Source organism: Hyperolius riggenbachi, chromosome 5, assembly GCF_040937935.1.
Source record: "Hyperolius riggenbachi isolate aHypRig1 chromosome 5, aHypRig1.pri, whole genome shotgun sequence".
Taxonomy (NCBI): Eukaryota; Metazoa; Chordata; class Amphibia; order Anura; family Hyperoliidae; genus Hyperolius; species Hyperolius riggenbachi.
The window spans coordinates 178,506,485-178,528,737 of record NC_090650.1 but is presented as its reverse complement, the minus strand read 5'-3'; the positions used below and the strand labels follow the sequence as shown (position 1 = coordinate 178,528,737).

Here is a 22,253-nt window from a genome sequence, read left to right as displayed (position 1 = left end):
AATGTATCGATGTATTAGCTCAGTGGATCCGTGAGACTTCACCTCTTAGTAAGCAGTAAGACCTGCAATATCATTGATAGTTAGCTCTTTTATTTTAAAGCCATAGATGACGTATAGTAATACAGCAACATTTTTGGAGGAAAGGCTTGTTTTGTTCAAGTTGTGTTCAAAAAACTCTCAGAACATTCTACTTTATATAGCAATCCCCTGCAGTTTCACTCACTCTCACTCAGCAGATCTGATGGGGGAACTTTCACTACTGTGCAAATGCATGTGTGGTAGATGCTCTTCCTACATAACTCCTCCCATTAGGCAACTATGAAAGAGGAGAGTCAAAAAACCACCCACCCACTCAAGCACCACTTGCCAATCAGACTGCCAGCTATGGACAACATCATCACAGCCATGCCTCCAGAGGTGGCGGACCTGATGGGAAACTGGTAAGTCTGTAAGAAGGTCACTCTCTATGCCTCATGGCCTATTGGAAAAGAGGCAGAATGAAAACAATCCACCCACTTCAAGACCTGACTGGAGCTAAACCATCGCCTTAGGGTACCGACTCCACATTCGTTGGTGCCCCCACCGGTGAAAATACCACCAAATCTATCCTATAAACCACAAACAATTCAGATATATTTAGCATATAATATGATGGCTGGACATTGCTTGATAACTATATCTACAAATTTGCTAAGGCTTGAAGGTGGTCACATCCACAAGCAAAAAAATATAATCTGTATAACGCACTAGTAAACAATTTATTTGTGTGAACAAATGCCTCCTTATCGGCGTTCATGAATATTTCTGCATAGGATGGGGCCACATTCAAGCCCATCGCTATATATATGTTTCAGACACAATCTGTCTTTCAACGAGGTTTGTTGGGTAAAGCGTAAAATAATGGTAGTATTGGTTCTTTAGAAATTAGTTTCAGGAAGTCCTCACTGTGTGGTGTACCCTCTAAGACACTCTTCTGTAGAATAATGGACAGTTCCTTGACATAGGACTGTGTAAGTTTGTTTCCTAGTATGGCATACTGTTCCCGAGTATTCACCATTCTGAGGCACACATTTTTATACACCTCCTTGTCCATTATATCCTTTATCGCTAGCCCAAATCTCAGTTGTATTGTAGTCTGAAAGTTACTTTAGGGCTATCCTCTCCTGCACTGTTAAAGTATCCTTTCCCTGAATGTGTATTTTAAATGAATAGGGAACAGAACTGACTCTTTTTAGTATGTTTGCTAGGGAGCTAGGGAAGGGCCCTAATTCTGTTCTGTGCCCATAATATTATCTTTTAACAGTGAGTTGTGATCCTGTTAGGCCTCCCTTTCCCTCTTCTCCCCTGATTAGCTAGGGCATTGGAGATGAATCAGCTAATTTTGGCACAGTGCTGCGCTGATCATAATAAGAAGTAATAAGAATTGCGGCTATAGTGGCACTCGGTGATTTGGGCGCCAGCTATAGCCAGAGCTCAAATTAGAAAGAGGTAATTTGGCCGTCAGCAATAGCAGGTGCCTGAATTACATATTCCCTTCAAACTCAGAGAGGGAATAGCTTTAACGCCACCTAGGAGTTAGCCTGCAGCAGGGTGAGCCATCTTCTAGCTTCTCCCTGCGCCTAAATTTGTCAGTGGCCATTTCAAATGTATGCATTGGGGATGTTTTATCATTTATACAGCACTAACTTTCTGGTGAATAAGTTGATGTCCCTGACCTACTCAAAACATGAGAAAGAGGGGACCAAAGACAAGCCTTTTTGTAACAGTGATATATGTTGTTCTGTAAGATTCACTACAGTGACCGTAGGACATGAGGCTACGAGAGTAGAATCAGAATCAACCATTGGTCCCTAATGTTGCCCCTCTTCCTCCCTGTGTAACCCTACTGGTCCCTGTTTCTCAGAGTTTGTGTTGGGGCAGGGGAGGGGGTGGTAACTGACTGGAGGGAGGGCGTCTGTCCTAAGACTAAAAAAAACAAAACAAAAGAAAAAAAAACAACCACATGACTGGATCCCCTGCCTCATATTTCCTACACTTCTGCATTCAGGTTGCTTGGCTTTTCCAGCTGTATCATTGTCAAAAGATGTGAATGGTTTTGGAGTTACTGTGGGAGTAACTGTTACTGGTTTGGCTTTGGCTGACCAGTTGTATACATTCCCAAGAAGGTATACGAAGCTCATGTGACAACCTACTGTATGATGAGGGAATGCACATGGAATGGGATGGACGCTAACTAGACACTTTACAAGGGAGGTGAACAGGGGGAGCCCGTTACTAAAGCTGTATGTCCAGTTTACATCCTTGTGATACAGTGGTGTGAAAAACTATTTGCCCCCTTCCTGATTTCTTATTCTTTTGCATGTTTGTCACACTTAAATGTTTCTGCTCAACAAAAACCGTTAACTATTAGTCAAAGATAACATGATTGAACACAAAATGCAGTTTTAAATGATGGTTTTTATTATTTAGTGAGGAAAAAAAACCTCAAAACCTACATGGCCCTGTGTGGAAAAGTGATTGCCTCCCTTGTTAAAAAATAACTTAACTGTGGTTTATCACACCTGAGTTCAATTTCTGTAGTCACCCCCAGGCCTGATTACTGCCACACCTGTTTCAATCAAGAAATCACTTAAATAGGAGCTATCTGACACAGAGAAGTAGACCAAAAGCACCTCAAAAGCTAGACATCATGCCAAGATCCAAAGAAATTCAGGAACAAATGAGAACAAAAGTACTGTAATTGAGATCTATCAGTCTGGTAAAGGTTATAAAGCCATTTCTAAAGCTTTGGGACTCCAGCGAACCACAGTGAGAGCCATTATCCACAAATGGCAAAAACATGGAACAGTGATGAACCTTCCCAGGAGTGGCTGGCCGACCAAAATTACCCCAAGAGCGCAGAGAAAACTCATCCGAGAGGCCACAAAAGGCCCCAGGACAACATCTAAAGAACTGCAGGCCTCACTTGCCTCAATTAAGGTCAGTGTTCACAACTCCACCATAAGAAAGAGACTGGGCGAAAACGGCCTGCATGGCAGATATCCAAGGCGCAAACCACTTTTAAGCAAAAAGAACATTAAGGCTCGTCTCAATTTTGCTAAAAAAACATCTCAATGATTGCCAAGACTTGTGGGAAAATACCTTGTGGACCGCCGAGACAAAAGTTGAACTTTTTGGAAGGTGCGTGTCCTGGTAAATCTGTCGTAGAAGTAACACAGCATTTCAGCAAAAGAACATCATACCAACAGTAAAATATGGTGGTGGTAGTGTGATGGTCTGGGGTTGTTTTGCTGCTTCAGGACCTGGAAGGCTGGCTGTGATAGATGGAACCATGAATTCTACTGTCTACCAAAAAATCCTGAAGGAGAATGGCCGGCCATCTGTTCGTCAACTCAAGCTAAAGTGATCTTGGGTGCTGCAGCAGGACAATGACCCAAAAGACACCAGCAAATCCACCTCTGAATGGCTGAAGAAAAACAAAATGAAGACTTTGGAGTGGCCTAGTCAAAGCCCTGACCTGAATCCTATTGAGATGTTGTGGCATGACCTTAAAAAGGCAGTTCATGCTAGAAAACCCTCAAATAAAGCTGAATTACAACAATTCTGCAAAGATGAGTGAGCCAAAATTCCTCCAGAGCGCTGTAAAAGACTTGTTGCAAGTTATCGCAAACGCTTGATTGCAGTTATTGCTGCTAAGGGTGGCCCAACCAGTTATTAGGTTCAGGGGGCAATTTCTTTTTCACACAGGGCCATGTAGGTTTTGAGTTTTTTTTCTCACTAAATAATAAAAACCATCATTTAAAACTGCTATTTGTGTTCAATTATGTTATTTTTAACTAATGGTTAACGGTTTTTGATGAGCAGAAACATTTAAGTGTGACAAACATGCAAAAGAATAAGAAATCAGGAAGGGGGCAAATAATTTTTTACACCACTGTATGTGGCATTTTAAAATAAAGATAACTCAGTTTTTACTGTGCTACAGGTTTTACTATAAAAAGTTTGTTTCTTGTGAAGTTGGCTAACTGAAAGAAATAAAGATCTGTGAACAGATTGGATTTGCCACAGGGTTGTGGGATGCGTGGCAAGAATCCTAGATGATTGGTTGGAGCTACCTAATAGAGGTCCCAGCCCAAACGGTGATCTTTGGAACTTTGATTTAAGGGGAATTCAACCCATGCACACTAATGACCCACCTACCTATGAAATACACGCTACTAAACCACAAACCTCATCCATGATAAGGAGGCAGAAGATGAAGTACAAATTGATCATAAAATGTCATCCGATTTTCATCTCAAGTCACAATAGACAATCACAGTCTGCTTAAAGCAGTAGGATCAGCCATACTATGCCAGGGAAAAAACATATATATATAAGTAGATAAATACTTGATCTACTTACGTAACACATGTATTATACTGTCCACATTTTGATTTCAGTATATGTTTGTAAGTAAATGATGAGAATTCTGTTCCTGGTGGGGGCCATGTCTTTTGCCCACAGTTAAGACTAACTCGTGATGTCATTTCTGCCCTTTGCTTTTTTTCTTGTCTCCTCCAATCGCTGAGTCGCCTCAGCCTTGCTTGTAAACACAAGTGAGTAGGGGATTAGGTTTCAGATAAGCAGCTGGCAAGGGAATAAAGGGAAGAGGAGGAATAGATTATAGATAAGAACCCCCAGCATGCAATTCTTTGGCACGACTACTAAAGGGCCAGTGCTCCATAAGTATGTGATAACTCCAAATCATAACAGCAGAAAAAGTTTTGAATGCAGGATAAGCATCTTTATCACTTAATACACTCAGACCAGTTGCTGTTGAAATTTGATTTTTATGGTGACGATACCACTTTAACTAATACCACACAAATAATTTAATGTTTCAATGTTTTTATTGAACACACCATGTAAACATTCACAGTGCAGGTGGAAAAGGTATTTGAACCCTTGGATTTAATAATTGGTTGAACCTCCTTTGACAGCAATAACTTAAACCAAACTTGGCCTGTGGTTGCAGATCAGACGTGCAAAACGGTCAGGAGTACTTTTTGACCATTCCTCTTTACAGAACTGTTTCAGTTCAGCAATATTCTTGGGATGTGTGGTGTAAATCACTTTCCTGAGGTCATGCCAAAGCATCTCAATCGGGTTGAGGTCAGGAGTCTGACTAGGCCACTCCAAAAGGCTTATTTTCTTCTGTTTAAGCCATTCTGTTGTTGATTTACTTCTATGCTTTAGGTCGTTGTACTGTTGCAACATCCATCTTCTAATGAGCTTCAGCTGGTGGACAGATGGCCTTAAAGGGACACAAGCCAGGAATAAAAAATCAGTTTTACTTTCCTGGTGCTTCTACCGCCCCCCTGCAGCCGTCCTGTGCCCTTGCAGTCAATCACGGAGCCTCCGGTCCCCCACTGCCAGCTTGTTTCGTTTTTGTTGACAAGCCCAACAGGTCTGGCCACGAGTATTTTTCTTTGCGTTCTCATCCGCAATAGCAACCTGTGGCTGTGCAGGACGCTATTAAGGACGGGAACATGAAGAAGGATACTTGTGGCTAGGCCTGTGGAGGTGCAAAAAGCCCGCCGACTCCCTGTCAGTGCCTGTCAGCGAAAACAAAACTAGTGGGCGGCAGCGGACTGGAAGCTCCATGAGCAACTGCAAGGGCACGGGACGGCTGGTAGAAGCCCCAGGCAAGTAAAACTGTTGTTTTTTTTATTTCTGGCTTAAGTGTCCCTTTAAGTTCTCCTGCAAAATGTCTTGATAAACTTGGGAATTCATTTTTCCTTTTGATTAAAGCAATCCGTTTAGGCCCTGACGCAGCAAAGCAGCCCCAAACCATGATGCCCACACCACCATACTTCCCAGATGGGATGAGGTTTTGATGTTGCTGCGCTGTGCCTTGTTTTCTCCACACATAGTGTTGTGTCTTTCTTCCAAACAACTCAACTTTGAAGTGGAAAAGGAGGCACAGTACCTGGCACCAAATGCAGCAGGGCAGACGCACCGGAGATGGGAACCAAGAGCGTGCACATCCAGAAGACAGCTTAGGATCCAATGAAGTAGAAAACAAGGAAGGAGGCACCGCTTCTTTTGTAAAATCCCTTTATTCCGGTGGGGGAAGATGCAGGTACATGGCAGTGGGGGCAACAGATGCCTGACAGCTGTTTCGCTGGTTTAAACCAGCTTCTTCAGAGGCAGATTGTACAAAAGACATTATAAAAGCACTCCTTAAATGCTTAGGTGCAGGTCGTTGCCAACTCCCATTTCCTGTCCGAAAATAAAAGACCTCATTGGACTAAAGGCAATGAGAACCGCCTCCCTGCCTCTCTATAGGTAGTTTCCCGGTCTACAGCCAATAGCTGTTGCTAGCCGTCACTTACCCAGAGGGCTTAGCGTCATTGGCAGCCGCATTAACCAATAATTCAGGAGTGGGAGGGAGCCTCGACCCGCCCCCTTGTCCGGAAGAGAACGAGTCTGCGTGTCACACGCTGGAGCGCATCCATTACGGAAACACTTCCGCATAGGGCGGCAACAGCCTACCTTATCGAATCAGATGGGAAGCTCCAGCCAATAGGCGAGCAGCGGGTCTCCCCGCATCCACGTCCCACGATTCTTACAGTTCATTGGCTCTGCCTGCCCTAACTGGACTTAGAGATCCTCTCTCTAAGTCCAGTTATGACCCATGTAAAGTTGGAGATTTTATGGTGAAAAACAATGAAATATCTATTAGGCTGTGTTCTATCCTTAGTATGTGATGTTACTCTGTTCTAAACTAAATTAATTATTTCTATGCAATATCCGCTGAGAGGCTATTTTTAATTGTTTTTATTATCTACAATATTGTCCGTTATGAGAACCTTGAGTTGTGTTTACTTTCTGCAGGAGGCGCGTCCTAGTTAGGGCAGGCAGAGCCAATGAACTGTAAGAATCGTGGGACGTGGATGCGGGGAGACCCGCTGCTCGCCTATTGGCTGGAGCTTCCCATCTGATTCGATGAGGTAGGCTGTTGCCGCCCTATGCGGAAGTGTTTCCGTAATGGATGCGCTCCAGCGTGTGACACGCAGACTCGTTCTCTTCCGGACAAGGGGGCGGGTCGAGGCTCCCTCCCACTCCTGAATTATTGGTTAATGCGGCTGCCAATGACGCTAAGCCCTCTGGGTAAGTGACGGCTAGCAACAGCTATTGGCTGTAGACCGGGAAACTACCTATAGAGAGGCAGGGAGGCGGTTCTCATTGCCTTTAGTCCAATGAGGTCTTTTATTTTCGGACAGGAAATGGGAGTTGGCAACGACCTGCACCTAAGCATTTAAGGAGTGCTTTTATAATGTCTTTTGTACAATCTGCCTCTGAAGAAGCTGGTTTAAACCAGCGAAACAGCTGTCAGGCATCTGTTGCCCCCACTGCCATGTACCTGCATCTTCCCCCACCGGAATAAAGGGATTTTACAAAAGAAGCGGTGCCTCCTTCCTTGTTTTCTACTTCATCAAACAACTCAACTTTGGTTTAATCTATCCTCAGAATATTTTGCCAGTACTTCTGTGGAATATCCAGCTGCTCTTTTGCAAACTTTCAACGTGCAGCAATGTTTTATTTTTAGCATTGGCTTCCTCTGTGGTATCCTCCCATGAACTCCATTCTTGTTTATTGTTTTACGTATTGTAGATTTGCTAACATGGATGTTAGCATATGCCAGAGACTTTTGTAAGTCTTTTGCTGACACTCTAGGATTCTTCACCTCATCGAGCATTCTGCGCTGTGCTCTTGCAGTCATTTTTACAGGATGGCCACTCCTAGAGAAAGTAGCAGCAGTGCTGAACTTTCTCCATTTATAGACAATTTGTCTTACCATGAACTGATGGACAGCAAGGATTTTGGAGATACTTTTATAACCCTTCCAGCTTTATGCAAGTCAACAATTCTTAATCGTAGGTCTTCTGAGAGTTCTTTTGTGTGAGGCATTGTTCACATCAGGCAATGCTACTTGGGAAAAGCAAACCCAAAAATGATGTGTGCTTTTTATAGGGCAGTGCAGTGGTAACCAATACCTCCAATCCCATCTCATTAATTAGACTCCAGCTATCTGACAACTCACTCCAATTAAGCTCTTGGAGATGTCATTAGTCTAGGGCAGTGGTTACCAAACTTTTTTGGGTGAAGGCACCCTTGATGGCTTTGAAATGTTTTCAAGGCACCCCTCGACAAAAACAACTACCGAAATGCCGTTATGACCCTTATCAGGCGACGACCCACTACAAGTAGCTAGTGATACTTATTAGGCACCGCGATTCCTCTCATGTTCAACTTCAACCATGGTTGTGGGGACTAAAGGTTAACTAGCAGGTAATGCAGCCACATTGTATATCAATGTGCGGTTTGCTTTACCTGATGGTATTGCATAAAGAATCGGGATGCATGCCGAGGCACCCCTGAAAGGTGCCCGAGGTGCACCAGGGTGCCGTGGCACCCAGTTTGAGAATCCCTGGTCTAGGGAGTAGAAAGACAAAAAAAAGAACAATCGAGAGCCCCCAATAGTTTATTATTGTTGATATAAGGTAATCTTCAATTTGTACAGCAGATTAGGATATACTCACAAGTCTGGGTTGCCGACTTCAGGCAACCACTCCAATCGCATATTCAATTCCTGTGTAAATGAATTAAATTCAATTAAATCCCTATGTAAATGAATGAATACCCATCCTATAGCAGCCCCAGGCAAATGAATTAATTAGATGACAACCACATTGTTGAATAGCCACATTGTCATTTTCCAAAAATTACACTGTCGTTTTCCAAAAAGCAGATGTCTGTGTTAATCTTCCGCATTTATGTGCGGCCTATTCATGTTTAAAACCTGCCACAGCAGGTATGTCAACACTATTGACCATAATGGGTGGCTAGGCAGAAAAATATTTTTCACTAACAGACAACAAGATCATGCAATGCCCCCGTTTAAGGTGCTTAGTTAGTAGTATACTAACTAAGCACCTTAAATGGGGGCATTGCATGATCTTGTGGTCTGTTGGTGAAAAATATTTTTCTGCCTAGGGATTGAATTGAATTTAATTCATTTACATAGGAATTGAATTGAATTAACCTAAGCGTATGCACAGATATGTATTTACATAGGAATTGAATTGAATTGAAACCATTTACATAGGAATTGAATTGAATTAACCTAAGCGTATGCACAGGTATGCATTTACATAGGAATTGAATTGAATTAATTTACATAGGAATTGAATTCAATTAACCTAAGCGTATGCACAGATATGTCATAATATGTGTATGGGTGTATGTGTGGTTGTGCAGGTGCATGTGCACATACAGTGGGTTGCAAAAGTATTCGGCCCCCTTGAAGTTTTCCACATTTTGTCATATTACTGCCACAAACATGAATCAATTTTATTGGAATTCCACATAAAAGACCAATACAAAGTGGTGTACTCATGAGAAGTGGAACGAAAACCATACATGATTCCAAACATTTTTTACAAATCAATAACTGCAAAGTGGTGTGTGCATAATTATTCGGCCCCCTTTGATCTGAGTGCAGTCAGTTGCCTATAGACATTGCCTGATGAGTGCTAATGACTAGAGTGCACCTGTGTGTAATCTAATGTCAGTACAAATACAGCTGCTCTGTGAAGGCCTCCGAGGTTGTCTAAGATAATATCGGGAGCAACAATACCGTGAAGTCCAAAGAACACACAAGATAGGTCCAAGACAGGTCAGGGCTCAAGTTATTGAGAAATTTAAAGCAGGCTTAGGCTACAAAAAGATTTCCAAAGCCTTGAACATCCCAAGGAGCACTGTTCAAGCGATCATTCAGAAATGGAAGATGTATGGCACAGCTGTAAACCTACCAAGACAAGGCCATCCACCTAAACTCACAGGCCGAACGAGGAGAGCGCTGATCAGAAATGCAGTCAAGAGGCCCATGGTGATTCTGGACGAGCTGCAGAGATCTACAGCTCAGGTGGGAGACTCTGTCCATAGGACAACTATTAGTCATGCACTGTACAAAGTTGGCCTTTATGGAAGAGTGGCAAGAAGAAAGGCATTGTTAACACAAAGCATAAGAAGTCCCGTTTGCAGTTTGCCACAAGCCATGTGGGGGACACAGCAACCATGTGGAAGAAGGTGCTCTGGTCAGATGAGACCAAAATGGAACTTTATGGCCAAAATGCAAAACGCTATGTGTAGCAGAAAACTAACACTGCACATCACTCTGAACAAACCATCCCCACTGTCAAATATGGTGGTAGCAGCATCATGCTCGGGGGGTGCATCTCTTCAGCAGGGACAGGGAAGCTGGTCAGAGTTGATGGGAAGATGGATGGAGCCAAATACAGGGCAATCTTGGAAGAAAACCTCTTGGAGACTGCAAAAGACTTGAGACTGGGGCGGAGGTTCACCTTCCAGCAGGACAATGACCCTAAACATAAAGCCAGGGCAACAATGGAATGGTTTAAAACAAAACATATCGATGTGTTAGAATGGCCCAGTCAAAGTCAATATCTAAATCCAATCGATAATCCGTGGCAAGATCTGAAAACTGCTGTTCACAAAAGCTGTCCATCTCTAATCTGACTGAGCTGGAGCTGTTTTGCAAAGAAGAATGGGCAAGGATTTCAGTCTCTAGATGTGCAAAGCTGGTAGAGACATACCCTAAAAGACTGGCAGCTGTAATTGCAGCAAAAGGTGGTTCTACAAAGTATTGACTCAGGGGGCCGAATAATTACGCACACCCCACTTTGCAGTTATTTATTTGTAAAAAATATTTGGAATGATGTATGATTTTCGATCCACTTCTCACATGTACACCACTTTGTATTGGTCTTTCACGTGGAATTCCAATAAAATTGATGCATGTTTGTGGCAGTAATGTGACAAAATGTGGAAAACTTCAAGGGGGCCGAATACTTTTGCAAACCACTGTAAATGAAAGATGAAATTGAATAATGAAAAATGTTAAGTCAAAATTGTGGGGTGGAGGGAGTGATGGAGGAGTGATCTGAATACTTTTGCAACCCACTGTATATGTACATACATAGGGTTCTCACAACAAATGGAAACCAATACTAAATTGCTTTTGATGTGTTTCTGTCTATGTGATGATGATGATGCAATGTGATGATGCAATGTATATATTCTTAGCTGTAATTTTTTTTTGTGTGCTATTGTTTGTTTGTATTGCAGTTATTCCTGCTCTTGTATTTGCCTAAGGAAGCGGGCTTGGGAAGCGCGAAACGCGTTGCATAATTTTATGAGGAGTACTGATTAAATATATATTTTTCTGGATACCGTATATGGTGGTTGTGTCATATATATTGGGGAGAGGGATCCATCCCGGTCCCCACATTTTTTATTTGGTTTTGATAGACTACTAATTTTTATTCTGCTGGCGCCTAGAGAAGGCCCGAACCTCCGATTTTTGGTTCGCGAACTTCCACAAAAGTTCGATTCGTGCGAACTTTCGCGAACCGCAATATACTTCAATGGGGAGGCAAACTTTGAAAACTAGAAACACTTATGCTGGCCAGAAAAGTGATGGAAAAGATGTTTCAAGGAGTCTAACACCTGGAGGCGGGCATGGCGGAGTGAGATAAACAAAAGTCCTGAGGAAAAATCTGGATTTGACGCAAAGCAGCGTTTTAAGGGCAGAAATCACATTGAATGCTAAATTGTAGGCCTAAAGTGCTTTAAAACATCTTGCATGTGTATACATCAATCAGGGAGTGTAATTAGAGTACTGCTTCACACTGGCACTCCAAAATCACTATGTAATGAACCGCAAACAGCTGTTTGTGTAGTGACGGCCGTGCTGGACTGGTGCGCACCATGGCGAGATTGCTCTTCCTCAGTGATATCAGATAATGTCTGACTGCCTTATCAGCTTTCGATGGTTCTTTCTCTACCATTGTTAAAGCTTACATCTATTTTTTAAATACTTGTTCTGCTTGCTGTTCAGTACCTGCAACGAGAATCTGTTATGGAGGGCAAGTCTGCCATTGTGAGTGACCACGGGTAATGGCCAGGGAATCAGGGTTCGATTCCGGGCCGGAGTGGGAGCCTAAGAAACGGCTACCACCACCACACATCAAAGGAAGGCAGCAGGCATGCTGTGGGCAAAGGAGCAGGAACAGCTACCATACATCCAAGGAAGGCAGCAGGCATGGCATGCACATCCCGAGGTAGTGACCAAAAATAACAATACAGGAGGACTTTCGAGGCCCTGCTGTATATGACACTGATCGACTTTACTACCTGTTACGAGAATCTGTTATGGAGAGCAAGTCTGCCATCCATTCAAGTGAAAGTTATGCACTGACTTCCAGGTATAATACAATGTGCAGTCACAGATGCAGTGAAAGGTATGCAGTGACTGCAAACTGCTGTATGTGTAGTGGCGGCCGTGCTGGACTGATGCGCACCATGACAAGAGTGCAGGTGATGGCGGCTTTCCAGCCCATATGGTCGCCGGGCTGAGGTAGCTGAATGACAGAACAGTGACTGTCCAGCTGATCAAATTTGGTCTGTCCACAATGAAACAAGAACCTTATTATTGTGGGCCAAGACACTCATGTAGCCGGCGGTCATTGCTTCATTGTGATACGCAAGCCCCATCACCGCGGCAAGGTAATGATCATGAAGGTGAATTGGCACATGTACATTCCTTTTGCTTTGTTGTTGCAGCTGCATTGCAGCAAGAAAAATTAGGCAGGCATGTACACGCACCAGACAAATTATTATAGCGGACGCTGCTTAAAAATTCAGGAATCCACCTGGAGTCCAGGACCCTGTTGGTGGAGGCGGAGAAGGCAGTCAAGCGGCCTGCGGGCAGAGATGCTGTGTGGGGAGCGACTTAGTCTTGGGGCAGGCAGTCACACGGCGTGCAGGCAGAGATGCTGTGTGTGGGGACGGACTTAGTCTTGGGGCGGGCAGTAGGCCTCCGGGATCCATGCCTCATTCATTTTGATAAAGGTGAGGTACTGAACACTTTTGTGACTTAGGCGACTTCTCTTCCCAGTGACAATGCCTCCAGCTGCGCTGAAGGTCCTTTCTGATAGTACACTTGAAGCAGGGCAAGACAGAAGTTGGATGGCAAATTGTGACAGCTCTGGCCACAGGTCAAGCCTGCGTACCCAGTAGTCCAAGGGTTCATCACTGCTCACAGTGTCTACATCCACACTTAAGGCCAGGTAGTCGGCTACCTACCGGTCCAGGCGTTGGTGGAGGGTGGATCCGGAAGCGCTAAGGCGAGGCGTTGGACTAAAGAATGTCCACATGTCCGACATCACCATGAGATCGCTGGAGTGTCCTGTCCTTGCCTGCGTGGACATGAGAAGAAGGATTACTGGCAATGGTACCTTTTTTGCATTGTGCTGTGACATCACCCTTAAACGCATTGTAAAGCATAGTTGCCAGCTTGTTCTGCAAGTGCTGCATCCTTTCTGCCTTCAGGTGAGTTGGTAACATGTCCACCACTTTGTGCCTATACCGAGGGTCTAGTAGCATGGCCACCTAGTACAGCTAATTCACCTTGAGTTGTTTTATGCTGGCGTCTTTCATGCTGTCCAGCCTGTTGAGGGACCCCCTCCCTCAACAGGCTGGACAGCATGAAAGACGCCATATACTACTCAGAAAGAATTCCATGACTAACACAACCAAGATAGCACATAGTTTATTAAGGACGTATCACAATTTTTTTTTTAAAACAATCATACAACCAGTGAGCGCTGGGTAAATAGTCATCAAATAGTAATAAGTACAATTATATAGTAAAATTCAGTAAGAAATAGTGAATATAAAAATAATGATAATCAAACATCAGTGGCCCTGTGCGAGAAAGCCAATCTCCAATAGTATATGTCCTGGATCCCAATACAAAACAATGAGAAACACAGCGGCAACGTGAGTAAAACAATAATGATGACCAATGAAGGACTGCTGATCACTATACTTACATGAATAACCCTCGGCGCGACCGGTGGTGGAAAGAATTCACATGTACCGCACCTCCACGGTGCTTCTTCGGAGATAAAAACGATAAAAAAATGGGAGCCTTAAATACCGCCGACGACCGCCGTACGGAATGAATTGGGAGGCGTGGCCACACCCTCCTCGGCGCCGCTTTGTCATGCGTGCGGAATGACGCATGCCTAAGCGGCGTCACCCGGAAATACTGTGTAATAGTAAACAGCAGTCCCTTCGGCACAAATAAACACTGCCGTGTGCCAAAGTAATAAATAATGTACAAATATACAGCCAATCGATAATAAAAGACCTGCCACAGATCTACAAAGTATCAAAATTGCACTAAATAAAATTAGATCATCGTAACATCATTGCCTACAGTATACAAAACATGAAATGCTGACATCTAGTGGTGAAAATGTATAAAGTCTGTGATTCCAATGATATCACTCAATCTCCGTGTATATAATCACATAAATAAACCCAATATACATACTATATCAACATACATACATGCATATAAAAAACATATATATACAAAAAGGGTATTTGATATCAAGCACTAATGATAATAAATATAACATTACTCCCATCTAATAATAAATAAATTATTGCACAATTTCCAAGTGGATCAAGAAATATTAGAAAAACAAATTTTGGTGTATATATATATATATATATATATATATATATATATATACATATATATATATACTGTATATATATTTGTGCTGAATCGTGCTCCATAGTAAGACTGATTGATGATCCAACCAGAAGAATCCAAAAAGTGACAGTGCTTGAAAGTGCTTGCAGCGATAATAAGTGCTAGAAAAAACTAGAAAAAACACAATTAATATAAACTGAAACTAATTGAAAGGTGACATCACCAAAATATAATACACCAAAAAACATGATGGTGAAAAACGTGAGCCCTGCCTCTCAATACTCACCAACTGAGGCCTGGGCATACAATACTATAAATATACGCCACAAATACCTGGTGTATGTAATACATAACCCAATTGCTGAACATAATTCATAAACAGTACCCAAGTGCCACCGAAGTGCTAGACAAGTGCAGAGCCAGATGAAGACTCTGAAAAACACAACATATATTGTAGTATAACCGTACTCACCAACGGTTAATGTAAAAACTTTTGTTGATATAAAAATCCAACACCACTTGGCATACAATGTGCAACCACCACTCACAAATACAATAAATATAAACCATACTCACATCCAATTAACTAACTTTACCACAACTTGATATCTCCAGACACGGAAGATTAAGCCATACTACAGTCTGTTGGAAACATTCAAAAGGAAAATGTGAGAATCCGCTCAGCTGCCTGCGCAGGCAGGCAGCCTTTTGACCATTGTTTAGGTTTGCATGCTGCAGGACTCTGGAACAGAGACCTGTCTTTCTATTGCAAGTTCTGGTCTGTTCTCTTGCTGGGGAATTTGCATACATTTGTTATGCAAATCCCCTACCTGCCTTCTTTGATGACTAGCACTATAAGAGCTTTATGTTTCCCAGAAGGCTTGGCTGGTCATTTCCCTTCCATGGTCTGTTCCTGATGGACACTGCTGGAGTGTCAGCCGTTGCTATCTAGTATAGTTAATTCCTGGGGGTTGCTTTAGGCTCCCCTTCTAGCCCAGTCAGGTTGTATTATCTGTTTGTTTGTTCTGTTGCCATTGTCCTGTCCCAACGGTGGTCGACAGGAAATGGTTCTGATCTCTGTTCTTGGAGTATAGCTGGTGCAGCGGTTGCTACCAGCTATCTCTTCTGTTCTGTCTCCTGGGATCGCGCTAGCTACTTTTCGCTAGCGCTGGGGATCCTTCTGTTCTGTCTTCTGGGATCGCGCTAGCCACCTTTCGCTAGCGCTGGGGATCCTTCTGTTCTGTCTCCTGGGATCGCGCTAGCTACTTTTCGCTAGCGCTGGAGATCCTTCTGTTCTGTCTTCTGGGATCGTGCTAGCCACTTTTCGCTAGCGCTGGGGATCCTTCTGTTCTGCTACTCTGTACCTGGATCGCACTAGCCACTTTTCGCTAGTGCTGTGGATCCTATCTCTCGCTTGTCCCTGTTTTCGTGTGTCTGTCTTGTCTACTGTGCTTGCTGGAGGCTCGGTGAGGTAACCGTTAAGCAAGCGCTTGCGTCCTCTGTTTCATGTTTGTCTGTTAATGGTTAGTTAGGCGTGCTTGTCTCTATTGTGCTTATCACGTGGAGACCGCGCATAACCGCGTGCACTGTTGCGAATGAGTGCGGTGTTCGCGGTTAGCTAGCGTTTGTTATTTTCCGTATCTCCTTATTGTATTATTTGCTGTGCCTTTGCTACCCTCGTGCCCTGTTTTGCTCAGTCTTGTGTCTCTGTCGGCAATCGCCATTCTTGCGATTGCATTCCCACTTCGTTTCCACCGTTGTGTGTTCACCATCGCTGGGTGGCGACTAGTTTGGTGGACACACATTGGTTCTGTCCCTTTGCTCTGTTTCTTGTGGGCTATCCAGCCCTGCCTGATCGTACCTTGTCCTGGATCTGTGCAATTCCCGTCTGGCATCTGTGGCTGTGCAGCGACTGTGTTCGCCTGCACTCCACAGCGCCATCTGCCGGAGGGAATTGCCCTCTGCGGGTGCATAGCACCTAGCCTGGGTATCCTCAAATATACGCTTGTGGAGGAAATCCGCCGCGTCAGCGCACGTCTGGTGCGCTGACCGCGAATACGATTCCACAATCGTTACAGAAAAAAGCACAAAATTAAGCACATGCAACACACATTATTGTACAGAACAACCCCATCACAATACAAGTATCCACCAATTGGTCATATGCAACCTATTTATTCGGGCAAGAAACACCCAAAGCTCGCATCTTCATTAAGCCCCATTGGGCTCCTAGTTTGGAGTCTGTAGATCCACCTCAGTTCTGCTCGTAATAATTTGTTGGTAATGTCTCCTCCTCGATTGTTCATTTTGACTGTTTCTAATCCACAGAATAACCAATCTTTAAGGGATCCACCATGCGTATTGAAGGCGTGTGTTGCCAATGTGGTTAATGTCTTGCCTTCCTCTTTATCTCTAGCGGCCAATTTGGCCACTGAGTTATGCTTTTGTAAGCGTGTTTTAAGTGCATTTTTTTGTCTGTCCAATATATTGCCAGCCACATGGACATTGTAGCATATAAATTACTGCTGCAGTTTTACAATTAATAAAATCATTGATATAATATTGTTTCCCTGTGTGTCTGTTCTTGACTATTTTGTTTTTTTTTTCATATTGGGACAAATATTGCACATACCACAAGCAACACTGCCCCTCACCGTGGATATCATTGTGGGCTTCTGGAAGTGACTCTGACAGAGCATATTCTTTAAGGTGGGAGCTCTTCTTGCTGTCAAGCTTGGACGTTCTGTAAGAAAAGGTTTAACATCAGGGTCCAACTTCAGAATGTCCCAGTGCTTATCAATCACACTGTACAACTCCCTCCATTGCGTATTAAACGGTGTGCTAATTCTGATCTTGGTGTACCTCGATTTTTTCTTTGATCGTAATAGATCTGCCCGTGGGGTGGCTCTGGCCCTTCTCACTGCTCTTTCAATGTGCTTTCTAGGATACCCCCTCTCCTGAAACCGTTTTTTCAATATAACTGCTTCTTGTTCAAATTCATTGGAATCCGAACAGTTCCTGCGTAATCGCACAAACTGTCCAGTGGGGATATTGCGCTTGACACAGTCCAAATGGTGCGATTGATACTGGAGCACACTGTTGACAGCAGTGGTTTTACGAAAAATGGTAGTACTCAATTCGCCCCTGAGATTTTTTCTGATCCTGAGGTCCAAAAATTCAACCTCATTATCACTGATATTAAATGTGAGAAAAATCTTCAACCTGTTCTGATTAAGTATCTCAAGAAATTCTAGGCACAATACTCTTGATCCCTGCCAGATCATGAACAAATCATCAATAAATCTGAACCAACCCAAACTGTGGGGATGGAATTTGTTCAGTCCATCTGCCCATGCTACCTCAGGTTCCCACAACCCCAGGAACAGGTTGGCGACAGAAGGAGCACACTTGGCCCCCATTGCCACCCCCCTGACCTGTAGGTAGAAACGTGAGTCAAATGTAAATACATTGTGCCTCAATACAAAATCAAGTAGCTCCAAAATAAAGGTTTTACGAGCACTAGGAAGATTACCCATGCTCAAAAAACAACCGCTCGAAGTCCCTCCTCGTGTCCAATGTTGGAATATAATGATTCAATGTCGCATGTTACTAATATGGCATCATCAGGTAAGCTAAGACCCTCAAGATGATTCAAAAGATCACCAGTATCCCTGATATATGACTCTAATGAGACAACAAAGGGTTGAAGATAAAAATCAATGAATTGGCATGCTCGTTCTGTCATGCTATTAATCCCCGAAATAATGGGCCTTCCGGGTGGTCTCTGCGTATGTTTATGAATTTTTGGCAACATATAAAATGTTGCCATCACAGGTTTCTCTCGCCACAGGAATTTAAACTCCTTATCTGTAATGATGCCATTATATTTTGCAGTATCCAAAATACCCCGGAATCCTTGCTGAAATTTTTCAATGGGATTTTCCCTTAGTCTCTGATAGAACACCTGGTTGTCAAGTTGTTTGTGTGCTTCCTCAAGATAAAGCTCGAGGGGCCAAATGACTACATTGCCCCCCTTGTCTGCTTCCCGAATGATGATATCTTTCCTAGCACGTAGATCTTTGATGGCCCGTCGCTCACCTTTACTCAGATTGTCTGCTTTAATGGATCGTTTTGATCCCAAATTGTGTAGATCTTTGCAGACCAAATCAAAAAATATTTTGATACCTGGACTAAATTGGGGAAGAAACTTAGAGGGGGGTCTGAAAGCAACAACACTCACCTGTTCCTCATAGTCATTCAATAAACTTAATAGATCATCCATAGCTTGCTGATCATTGAGATCTAGACCAAAATCCAACATTTCCAGGTTTGGTATACTCCGAATTTTTTGGGATACGTCCTTAATAAACTAGGATTTTTTATCAATTAGCAGTGTGCTATCTTGGTTGTGTTAGTCATGGAATTATTTCTGAGTAGTATATGTATACCACATTTTCATGACCATGATTTTGTTTAGGTTGCTCTGTTGTTTGGTAGTATATATAAGCATGAAAGACGCCATCTGCACAAAGTTGGATCCAGACGTACTATCCATCTTCTCTTGCTCTTCCTCAGTGACGTCAGGCAAGTCCTCCTCCTCCCCCCAGCCACGAACAATACCACGGGAACGTTGAGCAGCACAAGCCCCATGCGACGCCTGCTGCGGTTGTTCTTCTGCCGCCTCCTCCTCCAAAGAAACACCTTCCTCATCATCCGAGTCTGACTCCTCTTCCCCACACGACACTTCCTCCTCCTCCTTCCCCCTCCGTGCTGTCGCAGGTGTTGAGGAAACATCTGGTTCTGATGAGAATTTATCCCACAACGCTTCCTCCCGTAACTATTTCTCTTCACGCTCTTCCACAGCTTGATCCACCACTCAAGCGTACAAGATCAAGTTGCTGATGGTGCCTTCACTGCGACTCACCAAGTTGGTCACCTCCTCAAACGGCCGCATGAGCCTGCATGCATTTCGCATCAGTGTCCAGTTGTTGGGCCAGAACATCCCCATCTCCCCAGATTGTGTCCGTCTACTGTAGTTGTAGAGGTACTGGGTGACGGCTTTCTCCTGTTCTAGCAGGCGAGAGAACATAAGGAGGGGTCGAATTCCAGCGAGTCGGGCTATCGCAAATGAGGCGTCTCACCGGCAACTTGTTTCTCTGCTGAATCTCGGCAAAGTGTGCCATGGCCGTGTAAGACCGTCTGAAATGCCCACACAACTTCCTGGCCTGCTTCATGGCGTCCTCTAAACCTGGGTACTTTGACACAAATCTTTGAGTGACTAGATTCAGCACATGTGCCATGCAGGGTGCATGTGTCAGCTTTCCTAAATTCAACGCGGAAATGACATTTTCTCCGTTGTCACACACCACGTTGCTGATCTCCAGCTGGTGCGGGGTCAGCCACTGATCCACCTGTTTGTTAAGAGCAGCCACGAGAGCTGGTCCAGTGTGACTCTCCGCTTTGAGGCAAGACATGTCTAAGATGGCGTGACACCATCGTACCTGGCATGCAGCATAGGCCCTGGGGAACTGGGGCTGTATATCTGGAAAGGAGATCGCAGCACCAGTAGAGTTAAACTGCCACTTAGCCAAGGAGGAGGAGGATGATGACAGCGAAGAGGATGTAGCAGGAGCAGAGAAGGTGGCAGGAGGCCTGCCTGCAAGCCGTGAAGATGTCACAAGTTGGTCCGCTGCACAGCCACGTACTCCCTGCTTGCCATCGGTCACCAGGTTGACCCAATGGGCTGTGTAAGTAATGTACCTGCCCTGACCGTGCTTGGCTGACCAAGCATCCGTGGTCAGGACCCTTGACCCAATGCTGTGTGCCAGAGATGACATCACTTGCCTCTCAACTTCACGGTACAGTTTGGGTTATCGCCTTTTTTGAGAAATAATTGCGGCCTGGCATCTTCCACTGTGGTGTCCCAATGGCCACAAATTTACGGAAGGCCTCAGATTCCACCAGCTTGTATGGTAACAGCTGGCAAGGTAACAGTTCCGCCAAGCCAGCTGTAAGACGCCGGGCAAGGGGGTGACTGGCATAAATTGGCTTCTTCCGCTCAAAGATTTTCCACTAACTTGTGACAACAAATATAATCTTCTATGAACTCACCATACTCCTTATGGAATACCTTGGGGTGTCTTCTTTCTAAAATGAGGTCACTTGTCGGGTTCCACTACTGCCCTGGCATTTTAGGGGTCCTAAAGCGTGAGGAGTAGTCTAGAAACCAAATGCTTCAAAATGACCTGTGAAATCCTAAAGGTACTCTGTGGACTTTGGGCCCCTTAGCGCACCTAGGCTGCAAAAAAGTGTCACACATGTGGTATCGCCATACTCAGGAGACGTAGTATAATGTGTTTTGGGGTGTATTTTTACACATACCCATGCTGGGTGGGAGAAATATCTCTGTAAATGGACAATTGTGTGTAAAAAAATAAAAAAAATTGTAATTTACAGAGATATTTCTCCCACCCAGCATGGGTATATGTAAAAATACACCACAAAAAACATTATACTACTTGTCCTGAGTCTGGCAATACCACATGTGTGACACATTTTTGCAGCCTAGGTGCGCTAAGGGGCCCAACATCCTATGAGTACCTTTAGGATTTTACAGGTCATTTTGAGACATTTGATTCCAAGACTACTCCTCACGGTTTAGGGCCCCTAAAATGTCAGGGCAGTATAGGAACCCCACAAATGACCCTATTTTATAAAGAAGACACCCCAAGGTATTCCGTTAGGAGTATGGTGAGCTCATAGAAGAATTTATTTTTTGTCACAAGTTAGCGGAAAATGACACTTTGTGAGAAAAAAAAACAGTAAAAATCTATTTCTGCTAACTTGTGACAAAAAATAAAATCTTCTATGAACTCACCATACTCCTAACAGAATACCTTGGGGTGTCTTCTTTCTAAAATGGGGTGATTTGTGGGGTTCCTATACTGCCCTGGCATTTTAGGGGCCCTAAAGCGTGAGGGGTAGTCTAGAAACCAAATGCCTCAAAATTACCTGTGAAAACTCATAGGACGTTGTTCCCCTTAGCGCATCTAGGCTACAAAAAAGTGTTACACATGTGGTATCGCCGTACTCAGGAGAAGTAGTATAACGTGTTTTGGGGTGTATTTTTACACATGCCCATGCTGGGTGGGAGAAATCTCTTTGTAAATGGACAATTGTGTGTAAAAAAAAATCAAAAAATCTCATTTACAGAGATATTTCTCCCACCCAGCATGGGTATGTGTAACAATACACCTCAAAATACATTATACTACTTCTCTTGAGTACGGTGATACCACATGTGTGACCCCTTTTTGCAGCCTAAGTGCGCTAAGGGGCCCAACGTCCTATGAGCACCTTTAGGCTTTACAGGGGTGCTTACAATTTAGCACCCCACAAAATGCCAGGACAGTAAGCACACCCCACAAATGACACCATTTTGGAAAGTAGACACCCCAAGGTATTCAGAGAGGGGCATGGTGAGTCCGTGGCAGATTCCTTTTTTTTTTTTTTTTTTTTGTTTCAAAGTGTCATTTTCCGCTAACTTGTGACAAAAAATAAAATCTTCTATGAACTCACCATGCCTCTTAGTGAATACTTTGGGATGTCTCCTTTC

General features: G+C 43.7%; 1 protein-coding gene across 5 annotated transcripts in view; it reads left to right on the top strand.

Annotated features, from left to right (window-relative positions):
- CLPTM1L (CLPTM1 like) overlaps window positions 1–22,253 on the top strand; it is a 699,988-nt gene that overhangs the window by 565,851 nt on the left and 111,884 nt on the right. Inside the window, exon 17 of one of the 5 annotated variants that reach the window (XM_068236459.1) lies at window positions 11,197–11,278. The exons of the other annotated variants lie outside the window; for them this stretch is intronic. Within the exon in view, the coding sequence (XP_068092560.1) occupies window positions 11,197–11,259 (63 nt within the window). The 3' untranslated portion in view covers window positions 11,260–11,278. Of the gene's footprint in view, window positions 1–11,196; window positions 11,279–22,253 lie in introns of those variants that run through there. 5 annotated transcript variants of the gene reach the window in all.